We start from the raw sequence: 13,347 nt of genomic DNA on the forward strand, positions 1-13,347 counted from the left end.
TGGGATTCTCCAGGCAAGAACACTGGAGTGGGTTGCCATTTCCTTCTCCAATGCATGAAAGTGAAAAGTGAAAGTGAAGTCGCTCAGTCATCCGACTCTTAACGACCCCATGGACTGCAGCCTACCAGGCTCCTCCATCCATGGGATTTTCCAGGCAAGAGTGCTGGAGTGGGGTGCCATTGCCTTCTCCGATAGTGTGATGAGGAGACAATAAATTCGGAGTGATTCTTTATTTTGGCTTTGGACGCTGGCCTTAAATCTACTCCTAGACCCCGTCACTTGCTGCCAGAACCCTCTTAGGAAAAGGCTCGTCACCTTCAGCTTCCTAATCTCCAAGGAGTGAGTAGGTCTCAACATCTCTATAGTTTGTCACAAAGAAGGCAGAGGATGAGTGTGAGGGACACACCCAGCACTTTTCATACCAGGGCTCCAGACTTGTCCATTTGCAAAACTTATTAGAGTTTGCTACCTGAAATCTCTGATCTTAGGTGAATTTTGGGAAGAGATTTGGAAACACTTTTTTTTTCTGTTTTTTATCCTTTTGGAAACACTTTTTTTTTTTTAACATAACTTTTTATTTTGTAGATTCACATGCAGTGTAGGAAATAATAGAGCAAGATTTGAGTACATTTCAATGATAGGATAATGGTAGCATCTTTCAAAACACAGTATCAGAACCAGAAAGTTGTCACAACCAGAGACTGTCGGAAACAGACCAGCTCCTACCAGGAAGTCAATCTGAAACCTACTCAGAAGTGCAGGCAACCCTTTTGATACAACCCACTGCCCTCATTCATCTTTTACACGTTTACTAGTAGTTATGTGTGTGTGCGTTTCTGTGTGTGTTTGTGTGTGAGAGTGCATGCAAGCAAATTCCACAAAACTTAATCACGTTGTGTTTATGAATGCCAACACTTTTAAAATGATTGTGCAAACAGAGGCTTCTCAACCTTTTGGGTGGCCCTGGTTACGTTTACTTTTATCCCCAGAAAAATAAAGGATTGATTAAGCAAATAGAGTTAACGGGACTGAAGATAGTAGGAAATATTTAACCAAGTTCAGGACAAACAGTTCTAAAGAGCAAACTCACTGACCTCAGTCAGTGAAATTTTAGCCATTTCTGCATTCTGTTTTCCATGCTACAGGGTTTTCCTTTCTGGGTTTCATTTTCCCAGCAAACCAAAGAGAGGATACTTGACCTATTCCAGATGCTGGGCCTCTCTATGCCTTTGTTTTTGTCTGTCTCTCTTTGCCCATTTGTGTCTCTCTCTTTGTTCTGTGGCCCAGGCCCTCTGCTTCATTCTCTCCCAAATCTAACCCCTTCCAGCATCATCTACATTCAAAACATCACCTCTCAGAAGCGAAATACTGAGACCGACCCCCCCCCACCCCCCACCACTCACCCCCCCACCCCCCCCCACCCCCCACCACTCACCCCCCCACCCCCCACCACTCACCCCCCCACCCCCCCACCCCTGCTCCCCCTGCCAGGAGCATTTGTTGACCATCCGGTTGGTGTTTCTGTGTTTTGACGACTACCAAACAGATAAACCCCAGGCAGAAAGCTAACATATGGCCTGACTCTGTGATGTGTAATTCCAGCTCCTCCCTGGGAGGGAGGGTCTGTCCGATGAGATTATGAAACTCCCCATGGAAAGGGCCTGGGAAGAGAGGGTAGATAAAATGGGTAACCACAGCAGGGGAGAAGCAGAAAGGTCCACAGCCAGAATGGAGGGCGAGCTGTACAAAGGAGAGGACTACAAGACAGAGTTCCAACCCCAGAACTACTTAAAGACCTACTATGCCTTCGATTCAGGCACCATAGCGGAAAACGAAGTCTTGAAATTCAACCTGAATAATCTCTTTGAAACTTTCTCTCCAGGTGAGTGTCTGGTCTCCATCTCAGGGAGACGATGGGGCTGCGCCTTACAGGAAGGGCTCTTGGTGGCAGGGGACCCGTCCTCTGGGACACTGCTCACCTAGGATGCTGCAAAGCCAGCCCAGCTGTGAACCCACGAGGACTGTCGCTGGTTGGCCACTCTGGAACCCAAGCACTGACATTTGCAGCCCAGGAACCAAGCCTGAATCTTTAAAAGTCCATCTCAGTTTCTTGCCCTGTGAAATGGAAAGGTACCTCCTGAACTGTGGGGTTCAGAGACCCATGCTAGAAGGGATAGGAGACAATAGATATGAACATATTGCTTGCCTCCCCTTCAGTAACATAAAAGCGGCTTTATAGCCTGGGCTCAAGAGCCCCGTTGAAAACCTGATGAAAGATCTGGTATATACACAACACGGAAACACTTTTGATCTTTTACACAAAATTAAGAGGGTTCATGGATACCCAAAGCCAAACCACAGAGCTCACTTTACAAATTTCTGCTCTGAGTTGTCAGGCTGGGGGGACCAGCAGAGATTATCACCCAAGTTCTCCATGCACACAAGGAGGCTGAGGTGCAAGACACCAGGGTGTCCAGCCCAGGTCAGACCACCTGTCACTGGCGGTAGAAAATCTCAAAATCAGTTCATGCAGGGCTGCCTTGCACAGTTGCTCAGGGAGTGCACTGAACAACTAGGGGGTTACTCAGTCATTCAACAAACCTTGCTCTATGTATTTGATGCCAAGAAAGGGATCAAGCAAGGTCCACAGAAATACAGATGAATGAAAGCTTAAGGCTCACAGAGAAATCTGAGGAGACTCTGGAGGAAGGACTGGGATTAAGCCTTGGAAAATGGACTGGTTTCAATGGAGGAGGATGGAGGGAGGAAGCAGGGAGAGGAAGGTGATGTACTTATATTGCTCTTCCCCCAACTCACCACAAGATCCTCTTGCCTTCTGTGATTGGTTGAGCCAGTTTTGAACCCACTGGCTCAGCTCTCATCCTTTATCAGAAGCTCTGTCCTTGCAGCAAAGAGGTGGGAAGGGGCGCTGTGGGGTCACTCTCACCATTGCTTTAAACCCAGAGTCAGAAGACTTGCCAATAATACAGCTTCTACCAAGAAGTCAATCTGAAAGCTGCCCAGAAGGGCAGGACTTGTCCTATCGGGGCTCCAATAGCAACCCTTGAGGCAGCAGGGGGACCCAGTATGTACCAGCCTGCACCCCAACCCCCTCTCACCCTTCTGAGCCCCAGGCGTAGGGTCTGGAATCCTCACACAGTCCAGGTACTGCCCAAGGCAGGGTCGGGTCTCCTGGGAGTCACCCTGGGGAAAGGGCACAGCCTGGCATCTCCATCCACCACAACTGGCATGGAGTTGGGTGTCTGCCCCCAACACCTGGAACACGCTTTCTCCTGCAGGAGGCATGGGAGGCGACATCCTGATTGACATCGGCTCAGGCCCCACCATCTACCAGCTGCTCTCGGCCTGCGAGGTCTTCCGGGAGATCATCATGTCAGACTACACGGAGCTCAACCTCCGGGAGGTGGACAAGTGGCTGAAGAAGGAGCCGGGGGCCTATGACTGGTCCCCAGCCGTGCAATACATGTGTGAACTCGAGGGAGACAGGTAGCCACAGTCACCATCCTTCTCACAAGAGGTCTCCCATCCTCACAGGCCTGAGCCTGAGCCTGCCACCCTGTATCACTGGCCAGCTCCCTATAGCTTGTTCCTAACCCACTTGGGTCTCTGGCCCAGAGCACTTCCCTCCCTTTGAGTGAGTCCCACCTTCAGCCTCAGAGTTGCCTGGGCTCTAATCTTCAGTTACCTGATTTGCCCTCCATGTTTTGCATCCCTTCCATCCTGTGGGATCTTTTTCAGTCCCTCCTCCTCCTGGAAGCTCCCCTGATTGCTCCAGCACACGCAGATCTCTTTCCTCTCAAAACTAGTGGTTCAGCTTCCACTTTACCTAGTGTTGGAGGGGCACTTGTTAAGGGAAGACATGGGCTTCTTGGAATTGCCCGCATCTATCTCCTCAGCACTTCTACCAAGTCCCAGAGACCAACAGCACTCACCCCCTCCAGGCACCTTCCCCACCCAGTTCACAGAGGGGGAATCCATCAACCAGAGTCCAGGAAACCAAGGCCCAGATGTGGAGAGTGACCTTGAGGCCACCTTAGAGCAGGACAAAGAACAGATTTTAAATTCCTGTCCCATCTTTGGGCCATGGGGGCCTGACCCAATTACAGACAGGGGCAGCCTGAAATGGAACAGGGCCTCAGGTTCTCTGAGCACAGGGTCTCTGCATCAACTAAGCCTGGGCTTCATACATTCTTGTCATCATTCACAGAGAGCATTCTGAGAGTCAGGTCACTTCCAGATACTGGCAATAGCACAGTGAATAAAGCCTCTGCCCCACGGACCTCACATTCTAGTAGAAAGCACAACGTGCCCAAAGTTGATGGAGGTAGGGATTCAGGGAAAAACCAGTGTTCTAGAAAAGACTCTCCAGCTGCAGGGGCCTAGAGAAGTACGGGTGCTGTGTTAGGTGGGAGGGTGTCTTACTCACCTTGAGCCGTCATACGAAATGTCATAGATGCAACGGCTTGAAAAACGCTCATTTCTCACATTCTGGAGGCTGGAAGCTCAGGATCAGTCCTTGAACTTGATGAGGGTGCTCTTCCTGGCCTGTAGATGCATTCTTGCCATGCCCTCTGAAGAAGGAGAGGGAGAGTGAGCTAGCTCTCTAGTCTGTCTTCTTGTAAAAGGCACAAATCCCATCATGAGTGGCCCCCCTCATGATCTCATTTACCTCTATTTACCTGCCAAAGGCTCCATCTCCACATACATCCACATACATGTTAGGGTTTCAGCATATGAATATGATGGGGATACAATTCAGTCCCCAGCAGACGGCAAGAGAAAGCCTCTCCTCTAAGAAAGAGCACTTTGAGCAGCTCCCTGGGAGATGTGAGGGAAAAAGGATGAGGGGATCTGGAGAAAGAGAGAGCCAGGCAGAGGGGATGGCAAAAGCAAAGGCCCAGCTGTGGGAAAGAGCTGGTTTAAAGGAGGATATTTACAGTCAGGGGTTGCAGGGAGGAGGAATGGGGGGATATTGCATAATGGGGGCAAAGTTTCAGCATGGGGGATAACAAGTTTTGGAAGCAGGAAATAGTGATAGTCGCGCACATTGTGAATGCAGTTAATGCCCCTGGATTGCACAGAGTGACTGAAATGGCAAATGTTTGTTATATGTCTTTTACACCTTAAAATTAATAATGCAATATGCTAAAATTGAGTTATTCAAAAGAAAGAGAGAAAAAAGGAGGAGGAGGAGGAGGAAGAGGAGAAGGAGGAATCAGATGTCAAATGCACTGCCACCTATCAGCTGTGTGGCCTTGAACAAATCACTCAACCTCTGTGTGCTTCAGTTTACTCATCTATATTATGGGAGAAATATGATCTTCCCCATAGGCCCATAGGAAGCCCTCCCTAGGGTATGGGGGATGTTGTCCTAATTGTCGTTGTCACCTCATTGACCCTCCCCCACAGGAGCAAGTGGCAGGAGAAGGAGGCCTGGGTCCGAAGGACAGTCAAGCGGTTACTGACATGTGATGTGAACCAGCCCCGTCCTCTGGGGTCTGCCCAGGTGCCCGCAGCGGACTGCGTGCTGAGCCTGCTGGCCCTGGAGTGCGCCTGCCGTGACGTGGACGCCTACCGGGCAGCCATCCAGAACCTGGTTGGCCTGCTGAAGCCAGGCGGGCATCTGGTCACCTTGGTGGCCCTGCGCTGCTGTGAATACATGGTGGGCTCCAGGAAGTTCTTTGTCCTCTCGCTAGAGCAGGAGACAGTGGAGAAGGCCTTGCAGGAGGCCGGCTGCCAGATGCTAAAGTGCCAGTACAGCCCCATCAAGTACTCAGAGGCCTTCTGCCTCAACGAGGGCTTCTGTTTTGTGGTTGCCCGCAAGGGCCCTGGGGCCTGAGGCCAGTCTGGCAGACAGGGCCTGCCCAGAGCGGGAAGTCAGGGTCCCAAAGTCTAGTAAGTCTGGAGCCCCCTGCTGCAGAGTCAGCCTGAACACCATAACTTCATCTTGTACTACGTCCCCAGGTCACAAGTGAAAAGCAAGTTCTCCCTGCCCCCAGCCCAGGGGGCCATCCACCACACCCCTTTCCATTTCATCCTATACCATAAGTCAGGAAAATAAAGTGGCCCAGCCAGACGCTGTCTTGATTTGGGTCACGCACCCCCCCAATGCAGACCTTGAAACAAGGATCTGAGAGCAAACAGTTTACCTGAGATGGCGAAGGCGATGGCACCCCACTCCAGTACTCTTGCCTGGAAAATCCCATGGACAGAGGGGCCTGGTGGGCTGCAGTCCATGGGGTCGCTAGGAGTCGGACACAACTGAGTGACTTCACTTTATGGACACGACTGAAGTGACTTAGCAGCTACTAACCTGATTGGAGAAGGAAATGGCAACCCACTCTAGTATTCTTGCCTGGAGAATTCCTTGGACGGAGGAGCCTGGTAGGCTGCAGTCCATGGGGTCACTAAGAGTCAGACACGACTGAGCGACTTCACTTTCACTTTTCACTTTCATGCATTGGAGAAGGAAATGGCAACCCACTCCAGTGTTCTTGCCTGGAGAATCCCAGGGACGGGGGAGCCTGGTGGGCTGCCGTCTATGGGGTTGCACAGAGTCGGACACAACCGAAGCGACTTAGCAGCAGCAGCAGCAGTTTACCTGAAAAAAGATCCCAGGAAACACTAACAGGAATGAAAAGAAGAAAAGAGTGCAGGCAGGTGATGAAGATGGGTCATCAAGTTCATCACCAGAGTGGCAACAGTTCATCAGTTGGGAGGCCTCAGAGTCACCCATCCTCAGGGATCTGGGACTTTGTCACCAGTATCATGATAGAGCCTCAGAGAATGGTCAGCTGAAGCAGGCCAGGCAGGGCAGGGAGTCAGGCAGCTCCATCCACATGACCAAGAACTGGAGCTTTGGGAAGACCTGACTCACGTCTCTAGAAGAACCTTCATGAGGTCATGTGTCTCTCAAGACACTCCTTGTCCACACAGCCGGCCAGCTCGCAGCCCAGCCAGCTGCTGACCCTGGGCAGACATGTTTTCTCTGGCATGTAGGAGAGTGTTGGCCTTCCACCACCCAGACCTGGCTCCCTTGTGAAGCCCATAATGCTCTCTGAACTGGGGCATGGGCCCCTCACAGCTCCCACTGTCCACCGTAGTCCATGCCCCACATAGCAGACCCCCTGAGCAAATCTTTACCCATTTGCTAGCCTGCTGCTAAAGCCCAGTGTTTTCCCAACGGCTTTCATTGTGTTCTGGGGAGTCCCTGAGCCTTGTGGCAGAGGAAAGTCCTCTTCCTTCCAACCTCAGTTGGGTCTTGGGGTTCAGGCAACAGAGGAGCAATGTGGTGGCCATGGCTCCCATGGCCACCAGAGGGCACTGCAAGGCAGAAAGCGGCAGGCAAAGTGCAGGAAAGACAGATGTCAGGGGCCTCCTTAGAAAAATCACCCAGCAGAGAAGCCATGACCCACATGCTCAGAGAAACCCAAAAACCCTTGGACAGTGAGCACCTCCATGAAACTAGAACTTCCGGTCAATGTGGGTCCTTGACCCTGCATCTCAGCTGGGGCCCAGGAGACCAGGGCTTTGCAGAAGAACGTGCATGTGAGACGGCTGGGAAGCTGGTTAAAGAATGTAATCTGATCCAGTAGGTCCAGTGTAATAGAGCCTGAGATCCTGTCTTCTCAGAATCAAGCCTGAAGCTATCCTAGGCAGCTAATTTTAGGGCCATTATTTTGAGTAGGCAGCAAGGAGTGCCTCTTGTTCTGCTTCTCCCTGAATAACAGGACTCCTGGGCACTCCTTGCAGCTGGCACCCCTAACTTCCTGGTTCCTATCTCCAGGTGAGAGAGGGCGAAGCCTAGCACTCTTCCTGGAAGACACCCCCACCCCTTCTGCCTTCTGTTACCCCTGGTGTGGCGGGCTCTCCTCCCCCTGCTCCTTGATGACCTTCCCCCACAGATGGAACCCCTCAGGGTATGAACTGAGGGAGCCTCCGACTCCTTGCTCAGCAGTTCCCTGTCTGGCCTGGCAGATTCTGCCGCTCCTGATGCTGGTGTGTGTTTCAAACTACATGCCTGCCCCAGCAAGCCTTTGACAGCTCTGGACCTCCGCTCCATCCCCACCCACACATCACCTGCCCTCCTCTGAGCTCCTGCAAAGCAGAGGGCACAGGGTAGTTTCACGTGAGGCACAAAGATGCAAAGTGACTTCCACAAAGGGGCTGCCTCCAACATTCCCAGCTCTAGACCCTCAAAGAGGACTGGGTAGGGACTGGGGTTGGGGTCCCACCCTGGATATACAAGAGAGTCACCCAGGGAGCTGGAAACTTCGGGCAGCCTGGGCCTCCCCCAACTGCATCAGAAGCTCCAGTTTGGGGGTAGGGACCCAGGAAGCAGCATTTCATCACACTCTCCTGGGGATCTGAATGTGTAACCCCATTGGAGAACTACTTACCTGGGCCAGTGCTTCTGAAATGCTCTTTTGCTCATGAACCACCAGGACTCTGATAAAACCCAGAGTCTGAGTCCGTAGGTCTGAGGTGGGCTGAGAATTTGCATCTCTAACCTGTCCCCAGGTGATATCTCTGCTGCTGAGCCCAGAGCCAGTCTGGGAAACAAGACTATAGAGAAGGGACCCTCCTCTCAGCCTCCAGCCTAGGCGCACACTAGTTGGGGGGAGTTCAGTTCAGCTGCTCAGTCGTGTCCAACTGTTTGTGACCCCATGGACTGCAGCACGCCAGGCTTCCCTATCCACAGTCAACTCCCAGAGCTTGCTCAAACTCGTGTCCATCAAGTCGGTGATACCATCCAACCGTCTCATCCTCTGTCAGCCTCTCCTCCTGCCTTCAATCTTTCCCAGCATCAGGGCCTTTTCTCATGAGTCAGCCCTTTCGCATCAGGTGGCCAAAGTATTGGAGCTTCAGCTTTAGCAATCAGTCCTTCCAATGAATATTCAGGATTGATTTCCTTTAGGATCAACTGGTTTGATCTCCTCGCAGTCCAAGGGACTCTCAAGAGTCTTCTCCAACACCCCATTTCAAAAGCATCAGTTCTTCGGCACTCAGCTTTCTTTATGGTCCAACTCTCACATCCATACACGACTTCGGGAAAAACCATGGCTTTAACTAGACAGATCTTTTTTGGCAAAGTGATGTCTCTGTTTTTTAATATGCTTTTTAGGTTTGGGGGAGGCGTACTGAGGAATAGGGCTTCCCTGGTTGCTCATATAGTAAAGAATCCACCTGCAATGAGGGAGACCTAAGTTCGATCCCTGGGTTGGGAAGATCCCTTGGAGAAGGGCATGGCAAGCCATTCCAGTATTCTTGCCTGGAGAATCCCCATGGATAGACGAGCCTGGCAGGCTATAGTCTCTGGGGTCACAAAGAGTTGGACACGACTGAGTGATTAAGCACAGACCACACACACCGAGGAACACTTGATAAAATGGTCCAACTGCACAGCAACATCTCCTGATGGACCGCCATATCCTTCAGACCTGGGGTCTTGGACGATTCACAAAGACCTCTGAATCACCAAAGATGTATCTCTCTGCACAGACTCTACTAATAAGTCCTTAGGAGTATCATTCCTTCTAGAAGTTCATCCACAGAACAGCTATGTGTATTTTAGCCTTACCTACTCTCTGCCCTCCCGACTACAGTGTCCAGCTGCCTTCACTTTCCTGACCTCAGCCCTTCTAACTCAGCAGATCCAAAGGCAGAGGCCCCATTCCCCATCCTCGCTCCTCTCTCATGTCCCCACCCTAGTGAGGATACTTCCGGCCATGCCCTCGCCCATCCCAGCCTCCTTCCTCTCACCCTTGGTCAGCGCTCTGGCTCACCTGGACCTCTTGATGTTACCTCCTAAACAGCTGTGACATCCACCCACTGCGCGGATCTCCGTCACTGCCTGAGCCCGGCTGTATTATCCGCACGTCAATTCTGCCATGGTTTCCTGAGCAGTCCTACGTCCATATCTCCAAGTTTGTGTCTGTTTCATCTTTTCTACCAGCCAATGAACTCCTTGGAGCACACAGGCATGCACACAGGAGGCATTTGATAAATGACGTCTGCCTGAAAGAAAGAGTCAGGGGCCCTGGTGTCCAGTCTTAGCTCTGTTCACTCACTCACTAACATTTGGCAAGAACTTTCTTTCCCCCTAGCATCACTCCCCTCATTTGAAATGGTACCCAAAGATGCTTAAACATCAGTTCTGAGATCCCTGTGAGTGGGCTGTCATACTCTGTATCTTATTCATCCTCCAGTAGCCAGAGGGGTCAGCTGAGTGTCCCAGGAGAAAACAACCATGGGGTTTCCTGTCTCCCTCTCTCCTCACTGCCATCCGAGCCCAGCCCTGAATATGGACATCCCAGCCTAAGAAGGGTCAGGGTTCCCACACCCCTGGACTCTGGCAGCAGGATGGGCCTCCCAGGGTACTTGTTAGAAATTCAGATGCACAGGTCCCAGCCCAGACCTGCAGGAACAGAGCTGCACTTTAACAAGATCCCCAGGGGCTTCTCACACACATGAAAGCCTGCAAAGCTCTGCTATGGACATGCAGAGATGAAGACAAGACACACAGGGGAAGAGAGGCCACGGAGGGGGAGCTGGGCTCCTTCCCAGTAGTCTCCTCTCCAGCCCTCCTCATACTCACAGCTCAGCTCAAGGGTTGGGGTTGCTGCCCGCTCCCATGGAGCACATGTCCCCTCCTCACCCCTCCACCCCCACCACATCACCTGTTCCTTCATGCACCCGTTATTCTGCTTCTATGTCCCTTCCTTCCCACCCTGGAGAGGACATTTGTTTCCCTGCAGCATGCCTAGTGCCCAGCACGCAGTGTGACTGCATAGCCTTTGCTGAATAAAGACCCTGCCTGTGTGAAAGTGACGATTATGGATTTATTGTTGCTGTCAACTTCACCCTCTTCAAAGCTACTAAAGCCATCTAATGCAGCAGTTTTGTCTCATTCCCTCTACATGTCAAATGGGCCACAGTCCAACAATTTGGTGCTTCAGGTGGAAGAGTGAGATATCAAAAAATGTGTGCATGAGCGGGGAAGACTGTACAGCTGACCAAAAAATCTTCCCTTCCCAGCAGACAATCTGTCTCATCAAATGACTTTGCTTTTCCTCCCACTGAGAGGACAAGTCCATTTCTCCCCGTCACCTCCCTCCTCCCAGTCTGACTCAGTCAGGTGTCTTGGTTTGGTGGATAGGTCAGGTCAGGTCAGTCGCTCAGTCGTGTCCGACTCTTTGCCACCCCATGAATCATAGCACGCCAGGCCTCCCTGTCCATCACCAACTCCCAGAGTTCACTGAGACTCATGTCCATCGAGTCAGTGATGCCATCCAGCCATCTCATCCTTTGTCGTCCCCTTTTCCTCCTACCCCCAATCCCTCCCAGCATCAGAGTCTTTTCCAATGAGTCAACTCTTCACATGAGGTGGCCAAAGTACTGGAGTTTCAGCTTTAGCATCATTCCTTCCAAAGAAATCCCAGGGCTGATCTCCAGAAAGGACTGGTTGGATCTCCTTGCAGTCCAAGGGACTCTCAAGAGTCTTCTCCAACACCACAGTTCAAAAGCATCAATTCTTTGGCGCTCAGCCTTCTTCACAGTCCAACTCTCACATCCATACATGACCACAGAAAAAACCATAGCCTTGACTAAATAAACCTTTATTGGCAAAGTAATGTCTCTGCTTTTGAATATGCTATCTAGGTTGGTCATAACTTTCCTTCCAAGGAATAAGAGTCTTTTAATTTCATGGCTGCAGTCACCATCTGTAGTGATTTTGGAGCCCAGAAAAATAAAGTCTGACACTGTTTCCACTGTTTCCCCATCTATTTCCCATGAAGTGGTGGGACCATGGTGGATAGAACATCAGCAAATACAATGCCAGGAGGGCCTTGAAACAAACTTGCACAAGGGGCTTGTTCCATTTCTTGCTCCTTGGTATTTACCCAAGAAACTTGAAAACGTATGTCCAAACCAACACCTGTACACAGAGGTATACACCAGCTTTATTCATAATTGTCAAAACTCAGAAGCAATCAAGGGATTGCTTGTCCCATAGGTTAAGAGATAAATAAACTGATCCATCTAATAAGAGAATAATCAGATCAAATCAGTCGCTCAGTCGTGTCCAACTCTTTGCGACCCCATGAATCGCAGCGAATGATCTCTCAAGCCCTAAAAGTCATGGAAGAACCTTAAACAATGTTACTGAGTGCAAAAAGCACATCGGAAAAGCTACATTCTGCAGGATTCCAACTCTATGACGACTTCCTGGAAAAGGCAAAACCATGCAGATGGTAGAAGGATCAGCTTTTGCAGAGATGAGGGAAAGGAGGTGTTAATGGGGTGAACACAGGAGACACTTAGGACAGTGAAACTCCCCTGTATGACACTGTAATGGTGGATGTGTCTTTATATGCAGCTGTCAAAACCCATAGAATATACCCAGAGAGTAACCCAATGAAAACTGTGGACTTTGAGTGGTAATGACACACCAATCTAGATTCACTGATTGCAACAAGTATACCTATCTATGGGGTCGCACAGAGTCGGACACGACTGAAGTGACTTAGCAGCAGTATCGGGGCTGTTGATAGTATTGGAGGCTCAGCAGGGACGGAGGTCTATGGGAACCCTCTCTATTTTCTGTTCAGTTTCACTGTGGACATAAAACTGCGCTAAACAATAAAGTCTTTAAAAAAAAAAAAAAGTGCTCATACACCGGAGCTTGTTTCCTGTCTGGCTGCTCTGGGGAACCCTGCAGTTTGGAGCATGTGCAAAAGCCCAGTGGCCTTGGATCCTGGTGGCCATGGCATTGCCATTGCCCCAGCAAGTATAGAGCAACCGCCGCCAGCAGAATGCGGAGTAGCCAAACCCACCCTGGCCAGGAGCCCTGAGCAGCCAAAGCACAGGATCACAAAATAATAATAAATATTTCTTGTTTTTGGTCTCTGGTTTTGGGGGAAGTTGTTATCACACAAAACATAGCTGAAACACGGAGTTTTCAGTTCATGATGGCAGACATCAGAAGGCGTCTGGGGAAGCAGGAAGGGCTCAGGCGGCAGGAATCCTCCCTGGAGGAGGACGATCAGGGCTTGACACAAGGAAAGACAGGCATTCTTCCACTGAGGAGGCTGGCAGGGGAGTGCGTGCATGGTGTGGGAGAAGGGAGTGAGCTCCCCATCACCAGGGGCTATGTAAGCAGAGGTTGAGTGCTCCTGCAGAAGGACAAGAAGGGCCCCTGCAGCCCAGCACCCAGGGGGAACTTGGTCTAGAGGAAGTACCTTCTAGCCCTCCCAGAGGCTGAAAATGCAAGTCTGGCATGGGTGTGGCTGGTGGCCCTGAGATGAGGCCCAGCAAGGGTGAGCA

The 13,347-nt window shown here is 50.8% G+C and overlaps 1 protein-coding gene across 1 annotated transcript; it reads left to right on the forward strand.

Moving 5' to 3' along the window:
• Positions 1–1,550: 1,550 nt before the first annotated feature.
• On the forward strand, positions 1,551–6,097 carry INMT (indolethylamine N-methyltransferase). The gene is made up of 3 exons (XM_061414217.1): positions 1,551–1,882; positions 3,300–3,507; positions 5,431–6,097. The coding sequence occupies exons 1-3, from the start codon at positions 1,639–1,641 to the stop codon at positions 5,858–5,860; spliced, it is 882 nt and encodes a 293-aa protein (XP_061270201.1). The 5' UTR covers positions 1,551–1,638; the 3' UTR covers positions 5,861–6,097.
• The last annotated feature ends 7,250 nt before the right edge of the window (positions 6,098–13,347 follow it).

This window comes from Bos javanicus, chromosome 4 (genome assembly GCF_032452875.1).
Source record: "Bos javanicus breed banteng chromosome 4, ARS-OSU_banteng_1.0, whole genome shotgun sequence".
Taxonomy (NCBI): Eukaryota; Metazoa; Chordata; class Mammalia; order Artiodactyla; family Bovidae; genus Bos; species Bos javanicus.